This window comes from Cyclopterus lumpus, chromosome 5, assembly GCF_009769545.1.
Source record: "Cyclopterus lumpus isolate fCycLum1 chromosome 5, fCycLum1.pri, whole genome shotgun sequence".
Taxonomy (NCBI): domain Eukaryota; kingdom Metazoa; phylum Chordata; class Actinopteri; order Perciformes; family Cyclopteridae; genus Cyclopterus; species Cyclopterus lumpus.
The window spans coordinates 15,632,499-15,644,076 of NC_046970.1; the positions used below are offsets into that span (position 1 = coordinate 15,632,499).

General features: G+C 39.5%; 1 protein-coding gene across 1 annotated transcript in view; it reads left to right on the top strand.

Moving 5' to 3' along the window:
* The window catches only part of cadpsb (Ca2+-dependent activator protein for secretion b), a 59,005-nt gene that overhangs the window by 23,020 nt on the left and 24,407 nt on the right, over window positions 1-11,578 (top strand). Inside the window, 8 exon segments of the mRNA XM_034532248.1 lie at window positions 2,849-2,929; window positions 3,244-3,477; window positions 4,431-4,552; window positions 7,258-7,369; window positions 8,329-8,468; window positions 8,906-8,972; window positions 9,714-9,822; window positions 9,920-10,132. Coding sequence (XP_034388139.1) covers window positions 2,849-2,929; window positions 3,244-3,477; window positions 4,431-4,552; window positions 7,258-7,369; window positions 8,329-8,468; window positions 8,906-8,972; window positions 9,714-9,822; window positions 9,920-10,132 — 1,078 coding nt within the window.

The following is an 11,578-nucleotide window of genomic DNA, read 5'->3' on the forward strand; positions in this document are numbered from 1 at the left end:
TGCTTTTCATTGCTGTCAAGAGAGAGATGGGAGTAATAGAAGAAACTCGCCCCATCCCCCTTCACATTACATGCTTCAAAGTCACTCCTCTCATGTTAGCCATTTTGCCGACGAGCTGCAATCTGCACATAGTCACAATGACCAAGATGATCTGCTGCTGCAGTATTCAGTTTTGCTGAGGTATTGCAGTCTTGAAAATGTTTTTTTGGGAGGGGGAGGCCCACAGATGAGACCGTAAAAATGCAGTGTCAGACACCGACTAGCCAAGCTACTGGATTTCCAGGCATGGCAGTGACAGTTTTTTTGGAATTGCACGAGTCAGATGTTGCTGGCACCGCAGTCCAATAGTGCCCAGAGCTTGAGTGTTTTGACAGGCAGTTCAGATCACCAGCAGCAGGGGTAAAGGAGACATTCAGGGCAAGCACAGCTCAGGCAGGAATGCGATCAGTATCAGTCACAGTTCTGGTTGTGGGGGAATCTGGTTTTTGGCTATTGGACATGACGATGAAAAAACTGCGTGGGTGACTTTCTATCACAGGATGCTCACCACTGTTAAAGTGTCACTGTGTGGCAGAACAGTACTGAGTACTACTGTGCTGCAAGTGCAGACATTCTGCTGCAGCTGGTGGCAATGTCTGATTATGTGCTCTACTAAACAGGAACTCTGGGTTATGTAGCAGGGTGGCTGTTTAGTGGCCAGCACTGGTAACACACTAGACTTGATGGTTCACACTGACTGTCCTCCATTTAAGATGCCATCTGGCTGACATCATTTCATCATGTTCACATCAGTGAACAGAATCAATTACAGAAAGAAGGGAATGCAGGAAAAGTCCATATCAGCAAAATATATAGATTTAAGAAAGCCAAGATTTCAACAGCAAAAATAGTTTTCTACTGCTTGTGATCATGATTTTTCTTTTGTGTGTTTTTAGCACTCTATCTTTGACTCTTATTTCTCATCCATGTTTTGTGTGTTACTTGATCACAGCCCCCATTTTCTCTCCCTCTCACCAGTTAACGGCTGCACTGTGACTTCAGCTCATTCTCTCAGAGAAAGGATTGCTGGAAGGGGCAGAGAATCAATACAGTAAAGCCTGAAAGACGAGGCCTGTTAATGTAATAGCTGTGGGTGAAATACCATAAGGCACAGAGAGGTCAGCTTTGGCACGCGTCCTAGCAGCAGGAGACAAGAGGAGTTCAGGCCGCTGTATCAAAGATAGATCAGGTGGTCATTTGGAGACACCAAGTAGCTGTGTAGAGATAATTCTCCTTCTTTAGGATGATATCAGGTTGTTTCCGAGTTGCTTGAATATAGTCAGTTGATCAGTTAGGTGAACTTACAGATCACCATCGATATTAAATGTACACAACACCATTACCATAATTTTAAAAGCAGCTTAAATATTTTTTGGACAAACTGACACCATTTTATTCCAAACGTTGACTTTGTTTTCCGACTGCTATAAAAAGACAAAACTGATATATGTCCTCCATGGAAACAACACCTGTGTACAAAACTCAAGGATTTTGCAATGTAACAACACCTGAGTGAGACGAGGGGGATTTTATTTTTCACTGAAAACTTGCACAACACCGCTGTGTGGAAAGGTTTGTGACTCCCCAGGTACAACTGTGCTGCAGATACTATGTCTCAATTAGGCTCCTGACCTCATAAAGCAAATGGTGACTAGTGAGTCACAACATCACCTTTGACAAGAATGAGATGTTTTGGCTGAGAGAATAACTGAAGAAGTGAAGCACACTGAAGCAGAAAGCAGGAGAGAGACATCAGCACTCAGCCCTCTCTTTTATTTCCTTGTGTCAGCTAATATAAAACTCTCATTTATTATTATTGATATGAGAGAATGTCTCTGATTTTCTATACTTCAGGGCAAAAACTAGGATGACCACTTATTTCCTTGTAGCTGATATTGTCCAATGCAGGCAGTTTTCAAATATGTTAAAGAAATTAAATCGCCACTGGTTTGGTCTCAATGTGCTATGATAGTTTGGAATTGCTCATACAAGTCAAAGTTTTTTTACAGCCCCTTCTCGTTTTAATTTTGCTGATTGAAATAAAAAATAAAAGGAAAAATTCCAAACACTTGACACTTTCAGAAAGACCTCTCCACAAACAGGGGTCCATTCAATGACTCTATGGAGACGGCTGCATGGTTCCTATGAGGGATTGGTGAATTTCCTTTTGATTTTCTATTCATGTGCGCTGCCACACCATGCTGCAATGATTGCAGCCTGTTAGGACAAACTGGAGCTCTAATTAGCCTTTTTATGTCCTGCTGTATAGCATTCATCATCATTGCCAATGTCAAAAATCACCTTTGGGTGTATGGTTGGTCACATTTGCTTAAACGTGATTGTTAATTTGCTCTAGCTTAGATAACTGTCATTTAAATTCTGCTATACCTCACACTTGACATTAAACAGGTACTCCAACCATTTACATATCAAGGTGTGTTTAGAGGTCTTGGGTTATGCTACTGCATATGTAGAACATGTTGTATTTTTGGCTCCAGAGAGAGCTTCACAAAATCGGATACGTCGGGGCTGAAGACTTAAAACGTTTTTCTGACTCTTAATGGTTTGATTTACTATGTAATATTGAAAGTGCATCATAATAAACCTTAGAAATCATGTTGACAATGATATATGCAAATAGCATATATGTGTCATGTTTAAGGATTTCTTGGATTTCTCATCTTTCATGGTCAAATAATTGATGCTGGGAGTTTTAAGTGACCTTTGACACTGACCCCTGGTTGTATTAAGTATCGCTGTGCTCTTAATGTGACCTCATTGATCTGTTCTTCTGTTTTTTTATCAATAGTTGGACAACCTGGATGAGCAGGCTGCACAGATCAGAAGAGAGCTGGATGGCCGTCTTCAGATGGCGGACCAGATTGCTAGGGTTAGTCAGAATCTGCGGGGCACTCTCTAATTTGCTTTGTTATATAGTTAGTATGTCACTATTATGGTGTAACATCTCAGTGGGAGCTTCCACCAACAGAAAGACATTTTACAATTTCTAAGAATTTACAAATTGTACTATGTGCCATTTATTTATTTAAATTTGATATCCATCATCTGAAAAAGAGACACCTTTATATATATTAAAGGTATTTTACTTCATATAATATTTTGGAAAATCCTTATATTTATTGCATCATTACTAATTGCCATCAAGACTGTGATTGTTTGCTGAGCCTTTTCTGTTTTCAACAGGGTGGTAAGTTCCCCAAATTTGTGTCTAAAGAAATGGAGGCCATGTTTATCGAGGAGCTCAAGTCCTCTGTGAATCAGCTGATGGCCAATCTGGAGAGCATGCCTGTGTCCAAGGGAGGGGAGTTCAAACTCCAGAAGCTCAAAAGGGGACACAATACCTCCATCATCGACATGGGTCAGGAGGATGAGAACACGCTGTCCAAGTCTGATGTGGTTCTGTCCTTCACTTTGGAGGTATAGTGTATTAGGATTGAGGCTAAATATGAATGTATAATCAAATGTATGTCAAAACTCACACAGTTTTGATCACTTTGACATCTCTAGATTCCTAACAATAGCCAGAGCAAACATTATTTCATTACAATATCTAAACTCAATGAAAAACTACAACTGCCTGTGCCTAAGCCGCATCTCATAAATCAGAGCCGTCGTTGAGTACTTGTTTGCGCAAGACTAAGTATAGAAACAGACAGCCATCCTGTTTAGGGGGTTGAACAGACACGATGTGAAGAACAGACTGACAAACGCACAACAAAAACTTTTACCCGCTCCTTAATGGGGAATGTGACTCATATTGTTATCAGCTTGTCTGAGATGAGCTATCACCACAGAGCAGCGCACCATCACACCTCATTTCTTATGATGCTGGGCTATTTCAGATGCAAGAAGTACATCATTTGCAAAAAATGCAGAACTGCTTCGTTCCTTTACACAGAAATGGGCACAACCTGTATATTATAATGCAATGCATTTGAATGCAAAAATAATTTGTGGCATTATTTGTATGATAATGTACAGAGATTGTTGTAATAGTCCTTTTTAAAAAAGTAAGAATACTTAATATGTATATTTTATTCACTGAGCGATTAAAGACTACTTGCAAGATTATGCCTACAAGCAGTTTCATTGATAGAGAGTTGAACTTTACAGGAAGAATGGCTGTAATTTTATTGGCTGTTCTAGTAGAACATCTATTAATATGAGGGCTACGGATATTAGTGTTAACCCTCCTGTTATGTTCCGGGTCAAATTGAAAGTTTGAAGATCTAGGAAAAATATTTGTAAGTACTTTTTCTGTATAAAACTTCTTCTGCTTGACTTATAGTGCCGCTTTCACATCTTGCTGACCTGTTTCAAGAGATGAATCTCTCGTCTACAACCTTCACTGAGGTGTCTGTGCTTCCCAGGTGGTGATCATGGAAGTGCAGGGGCTGAAGTCTCTGGCCCCGAATAGGATTGTCTACTGCACCATGGAGGTGGAGGGAGGCGAGAAACTCCAGACTGACCAAGCAGAAGCATCCAAGCCAACGTAAGGGCCTGAGTGAGGGTGCATGTGGACTTTATACAATTTCCAAAATCGAATCAGCTGCCTATTGTTGATTGACGATTGCTGCTGTTTCAGACAACTGTTTTCAGAATTGTGATTAAGATTATGCAAATGTAGAGTTTTATTGAATTGCACTAGGGGAAAAAAAACAAAGAAAATCAGGCCCACATTTTATCAATGACATTGTTTGATGTTGTTAATGTCCATTTATGTTTGTGTTTGGCACCAGTTATGTTGTTGAGACATCTAGTGATTCCAGTACTGATGCTTGTTTTAATTATTCATTTCATCCAAAGGGAAAATGTAATTTCAATAATTTTAATTATATTTTCAATAATTTAACACTACTCATTTTAAACTTGCACTGTTGAGAGTGTGCTCCATTCTTTTATTGATCTGGTGCCTCCTTTGAATTGCTTTTAGATGTCCTGAGTAAAATCCTCTTTCAAGAAATTAGAGCAAACCTACATTGCCAAACTGCATCTCCGGGGGTTCTTGGCAGGAAGACATTTCTAGTGCTCTCGCATGGGTTCTATGCATCATGCACATTTAAAAGCACTTTGGGACACTGTATTTAAAATGAAAGGGACCGTATTTGGGAAAAACTTACAATGTACTCCTTTTCTTTGAAATATATGAATTGTTTGGTCCAGAGCTCTTGCAGTTGAAGTAGACGTTTTACCTGCACCTTCCCTTTATGAAATACGTACAAATACTGTACATGCAAACAAACAATGTATAGGTTTAATGGAAATTGGCTTTGCGCCGTGATGAGCCATAACGGCAAACCCTCTAAACCTATAGGAAAGCAAAAACCTGTCCTGTGTCTGTTTTATTAAAGCTGCTTTAGTCATTTATTATTTACAGCTGAACCCAAAAAACTATTTGACTGGGTGATTTCTGACTCAGCCGACCAAGTTGTGAAAATGTATTGTGTAATCCCTCAGTATGTCAAGCGGTTTGCATGTATCCTAAAATAATGTGTTACCTCATTCTTTGTTATTCTAGACCAGATTCATAACAATAATGGTCTCCTAAAGGCAAATACAGTATACATTTTGCTTAATATATCTACCCCTATTCATAGTATTAACTAGTATTGCACAGCAGAGAGAGAAAATGTCCATGAAACATTCATGCAAATACGAGCTATTTATGGCCCAAATTCTTCTTCTGATCTCTGTAATTCAAGAGCCATTTTATGAAGAGAGTATGAGCGAGATGGAGGGACATGAATGAGAGAAGGGATTAGAGGAGAACCAGGCGAGAGAAATGTGTGTGTGACATACATGTATTAATGCACATACTATTGAGGGTTATTTGCATAGCGTAATTGCTTGTGTTCGGTAACCGTTTGCTCAGACATACTATTGTCAATTTATACTTCACTTTGTTTAATTAATGAAGGGCTTGAGGTTCCTAACATTGCCACAACAATTATTTTCTGTTATTGTTGTAGTTCTGTTATTTATTTAATTTTATTCCTAACCAACGAGCACAAACAGTTTCATATATTGTAAGAGCTATAAGAGCACAGCACTGTCACATCTATTAATAAACCTTGGATTGATCCACAAGGTCACCTTCATGGCAGCACAATGCTTCCATCTGAAATCAACACTGCTCATAACTACCACCTCACCGTCAGTCAGCAGCTTTTTTTGTGTACATTAAGTTGCAATTAATTAATTATTATTATTATTATTATTATTATTATTATTATTATTATTAAGTGTTTACAAGTAAAACAGCTTTCCAAGGCTGGAAATTGACACCATGTCCTCCATACTTTGCTACAGAGTGAGAATTCAGGCATTGATATTATGTGGGCAGCCCCATATGGCAGCGCAAAGTAACAAAACACACATATATGTTGTGTAACATGTTTACAGTAAACTGCATTTTCCCTGTGTAATCCTTTTGGGCTTGTGGAGGCGAAGCTGGTGATGAGGTTTAGTCATTAAGAGAGGTTTTCTCTCAAAGGGTAGGTTCATTTTTCTGAGTGTATCTATACATTGAAAGCTATAATGATTGCTTTAATTATTCATAATGGCCAGATAAAACTCCTTTGGGGGTTTAGGGGGGAATATCTAAGTAGCTTATGAGACATGTCAGTGATAAGGAGTTAAATAAATACAATGCACTTAACAGCAGGAGTTAATTTTAGCCCGTCTGTGACATTTTTCTGCATCTCTCTGTTACAGACCCACGAAATAATGTTGCCGATAAGACGGCTGTTTTGTTATATAAAGATCTTGCCAATTGCAGCTTTAAAAATGTCTGGTGTATAAATAGCAGGAATATATTTAGAGCAAGTGATGGTGAGACAGAGGAATAAAGTGTGCGTGTGAGTTATTTTCCGTGGTTTTGTCCTGACTTCGACATACTGTAGATCTGTGTGACCTGTCAGCTGATATTTCAAGGTTGTGATGAAGCAAAGACTGAAAGGATGCTCAAATTGAGTTTTTATTTCTTTTATTTCATAATTTGTCTTTTTTGTGTTGTTTACTGAATTTTGTAATGGGGTTATATTTTGGGAATTGTTGATGACATCTCTATTCCACACTTGTATTGACAAGTAAAGACTATTTAATGATTGCTGCAGATTAAGTCATTGTCTGGGACCAGTGTGCTACCACGCTGTCATGGAAGCTAACCTCTGGAGTGTCTTTTGTTGTGTCTTTCAGCTGGGGGACCCAAGGGGATTTCACCACCACACACCCTCTGCCTGCTGTCAAGGTGAAACTGTTTACAGAGAGCACGGGGGTGCTGGCATTGGAGGATAAAGAACTGGGCAGGGTAACATTTCTATTGTTTTATTTTTACTGACACAGAAATGCTCTCTTTTCAACACAGCCACGAGAATACTCTAATTGGGATAAATTAACAGCAAACAAACAAATTACATCGTCTTTGACTGGTAAAGTCAACAAAATAAATAAATAAAAAAGTGTGTTCAGTTGTCTGGTAACTGTGGTATTCTGATTACCAGTGTACTGCCACTTGGATGTGATTCAGATATAACCTTTTGATTATTCTGCTTGGAAAATGTGAGATTGTCTTTTGTACATAAAAAAGCGCAGCTCCACTTCCAAAGCTTTTTTTTTAACTTTTGTTTAAACATTTCTGCAAGTTCTGCTTTTGTTCCCAGCAAACAATTCTTATTTTGATTATTTGACATTACGCTCATGTTTGTAATATGTGAGTGTGAATATGTCGCAGCGCTTCTCTCATACAATAGAGGAAGGCTGACAAAAAACGTTTTATTTTTTAACATCAGATTTCCAGTCTTTGAGTATTAAATTAAATATTGAGCTCCTCTGACTCAAATGTAGAGGGAGCAGAAACATGTATCGGTACTCCGCCCTACACTGTCCCGAGGCGTACATGTTTAAGGTTACTGTGTTAAATGGTTAAGGATGGTGGTGTTTGCGTTCAGGCAGTAACGCCTCAGACGTCCCTGTAGTGGCAGTGACCTTGGCTGTGACAAGGCTCTTTGATCTCCCACTGCAGCAGCATTGGCAGGAAGGCAGGCTTCCTCAAAGCTCTTTAACTCGGCAAAGAGAGATTAGGCCTCCTCTTCGGGGAGGCAGAGCAAAGTACTATTCTGTTTCTCTACCCTGACTTTATTCTTTCACTTAAAAAAAATATGAAACACAGACACACATAATCACCAGCCATTGCAAACACACTACTCAAAGATTCACTTCATATTTATGGAGACTTACTTTTTCCTTTTCTTTTTTATTTGAGTGCAGGTTGTCCTCCACCCAACTCCTAACAGCCCCAAGCAGTCAGAGCTCCACAAGATGGCTGTGACCAAGGCGTGTCCAGACCAAGATCTGAGGATCAAACTGGCTATACGTATGGACAAACCACAGAACATGAAACACTGCGGGTAAGAGATGTGCTGCCATGTAAGCCATGTAGTGACGCTCTTGTGTATCTTTCATTTTCCTTGTTTTTCTTGTACTCCAGACCTCTCAGCTCCTTGGCCTCATTTCTAGTCACGTTTCATGGAAAAATACTGTGAAGTGCACTACTCCCCCTGGTGGATGCCAGTGTGTAGTTTAGATGTATCATTATTATAAGGTTTCCAGAAATATGTAAAATATTGAAGAACATATTAATCATATCATCATCGTCATATCATTCATGAAACCATTATGTTTTTGTCGAAAGAATGTGATTCAACCTTTCTCATTTCTATTGCAAATTCTTTTTATTGCATATAATGAACCTTTTCTGCACCAGATATATGCACCAAACAGTGTCTGTTGTCATTATGATGTGGACTTGGTTTTGTCTCTTTGTGTGTGGACAATGTTTTGACAGGTATCTGTGGGCTTTTGGGAAGAATGTTTGGAAGCGCTGGAAGAAGCGTTTCTTTGTGCTTGTGCAGGTGAGTTATCGTAAAAGCATTAGTTTTGAGGCTTTTTTCCCATTCATAAGTGTTAGATTCAAGATGGCTTCCCGGATGGCTGCCTTGGTGTGTTGGTGCGCATTGTTTTGTGTAACTTGTTTCCCTGAAACGGGCAAGAGAGATTGTAGTCGAGGCTGCGGTCCACCAGAAACAACACCTCACGTCACAAAAACAGTGTCTTCGCATCTGCAGTTAGGTTCATCAATAAATCCTGGGAGCCCCACTGACTCAGTCACTTCCACCCCCGGGACATTTTATCTTCTAAAGATCATCTTTTTCTCTAATAATGTACACGTCATTTTAGTAATATATTTGTTTTTACATACTCTTATTCGTTTTTTTGTTTATATATTTGCATACATATTTTATTGTACATTTTCATATTTTCGACGTTTTAATGATGCCTCCTACTATTGCACTGTGTTTATTGTTATGCACCATTCACCAAGCCAAATTCCTTGTATGTGTGACGTACTTGGCAATAAACAGTTCTGATTCTGGTTTAGATTCCTAAAGATTACTTTTCAGTCACAATATAGGAAGGCACTATTTGCATGTACAGGTGTTTTTATTACACTAAATGTGCAGGAAATACAGACATTTGTTGACATGTGTGGACTCTTCATTTTCCCATTAAAAGACTATTACTTTAAATTCAAGGAGAGTATATAATTCAATAATCTTGCTTGTTAAATTGATCGCTAATCCTATGTGTTGTAGGTGAGTCAGTATACATTTGCCATGTGCAGCTACAGAGAGAAAAAATCAGAACCGCAAGAGCTTCTCCAGTTGGATGGGTATACAGTGGACTACAGCGACCCCCAACCAGGTGAGACGGCACGCCTTTAAATGGTGTAACTATACGCTCACGTAAGCACGCACTTTAAAACACTAACTACTTGTTATTTAACATCCTGTTGTCTCAGGCTTGGATGGTGGCAGGGCTTTCTTCAATGCTGTGAAGGAAGGCGACACTGTGATATTTGCCAGCGATGATGAGCAGGACCGCATCCTGTGGGTCCAGGCCATGTATCGTGCCACTGGCCAGTCTCATAAGCCTGTCCCACCCACTCAGGTCCAGAAACTCAACTCCAAAGGGGGTGCCTCAGCCCAAATGGATGCACCCATTTCTCAGTTCTGTAAGTAGCCCGAAATAAACACTGTCACTTAAGCAGAAAGCAGCTTTCATCCACAATGCAGTGAAAGCTCTAACCCATAAATGTCTCACGCCACGCGCTCCACGATGCAGTCACAAAAAGTGGTGGTAGAACTAACACACAAGCACGCACACACATGCCTTGGTCTCTCACAGATCCCTCCAGCATCTGATGGACTTTCACTCATTGTCACCACTTCCACAGTGTTTAGCTAAAGGTGCAATTCCATGCTATTCCATCAGTCTGTTCAAAAGGAACAACCAACCTGAAAAATACTTTATCGCACAGCAGCAGTATTTGGCCTGCAAACTTTGTTATATAAAATCTAAATAGGTCACCGCACATAAGATTTAAACATTCAAGCCTGCTGGGGTTGAATTCAGACTGACAATGCTAGGGAGTCTTGAGCCGGCCCTAACCGTAGGCCTGTTTTAATCAAGCTGTGGCTCTAGAGGGCAGCTGTGAAGGCAGTTGTGGTTCTGAGACAGTTTCTCAGATGGTTCCCGTGTCACTGAATGACGGCCAAGCCAGACAACATGTCTGACATTTTAACCAATCTATCACTGTACTTGCACCTCTAAGCAGCCCACAGGTCAGGTAGCAAAGTGAAGGTAAGACTGTCTACAGTAGTGTGGCTTCTGTACCAACATTTGTTGTAATCGTCTCTTGTGTCCCCCCTCATTAAAGAAGGGATATGTATTTTTTGTAAATTATTTCAGCAACCTTTGTCTTCACACAATCTGTATATACTCGAGTTGGTTTTGACCTTTGCTCGCAGTAGTTTTCTTATTTAAGAGAAATTAGCGTGTCTTTGCCCATAACAACACTAACATAGACTTTTCCGACGCACTGCATTTAATGTTGCTTACTTTTTACCGATCCACAATAATAGATCCTGCTATTCAGAAAAAAACATGACTTTTTGTGTGCATTTTTTGACTCCATAGTTTAAGAATAATATATTTTTCAACTCTAAAGACCTTTTTTTAAGATTAATTCTAGAAGAACTAATTGGCATTCTTTAATAATACAACAAAATGGACATCCAAGGTTACAACAAAACAATTATAATAATAGCAATAATGTTATAAAACATTTTTTAGAAGCCCAAAATGTATTTCACTCTCTATTAATCATATCATTGGAGTAAAACTATAAAGACATGAATTGGATAAGTTACTCAGAATCCTATCACATAAATTCTATGTTGTTTCTCCATTGGTTTCTTTGTCCAGTATGTGATCGTTCTTGTGGTTAGTTGACTTCTCTGATGCCAGCTGTTGCCATTCAAAGCCTCCTCACAGTGGCACAGACCTCCTATCCCCTCCCTGAAACATTGTGGCACACCACGCGTACATGTTTCACCCCCTGGTGGTCTTGAATGGCACTGGGACCATGACATACATAGCCCTCTTGACTCTGCTGCAG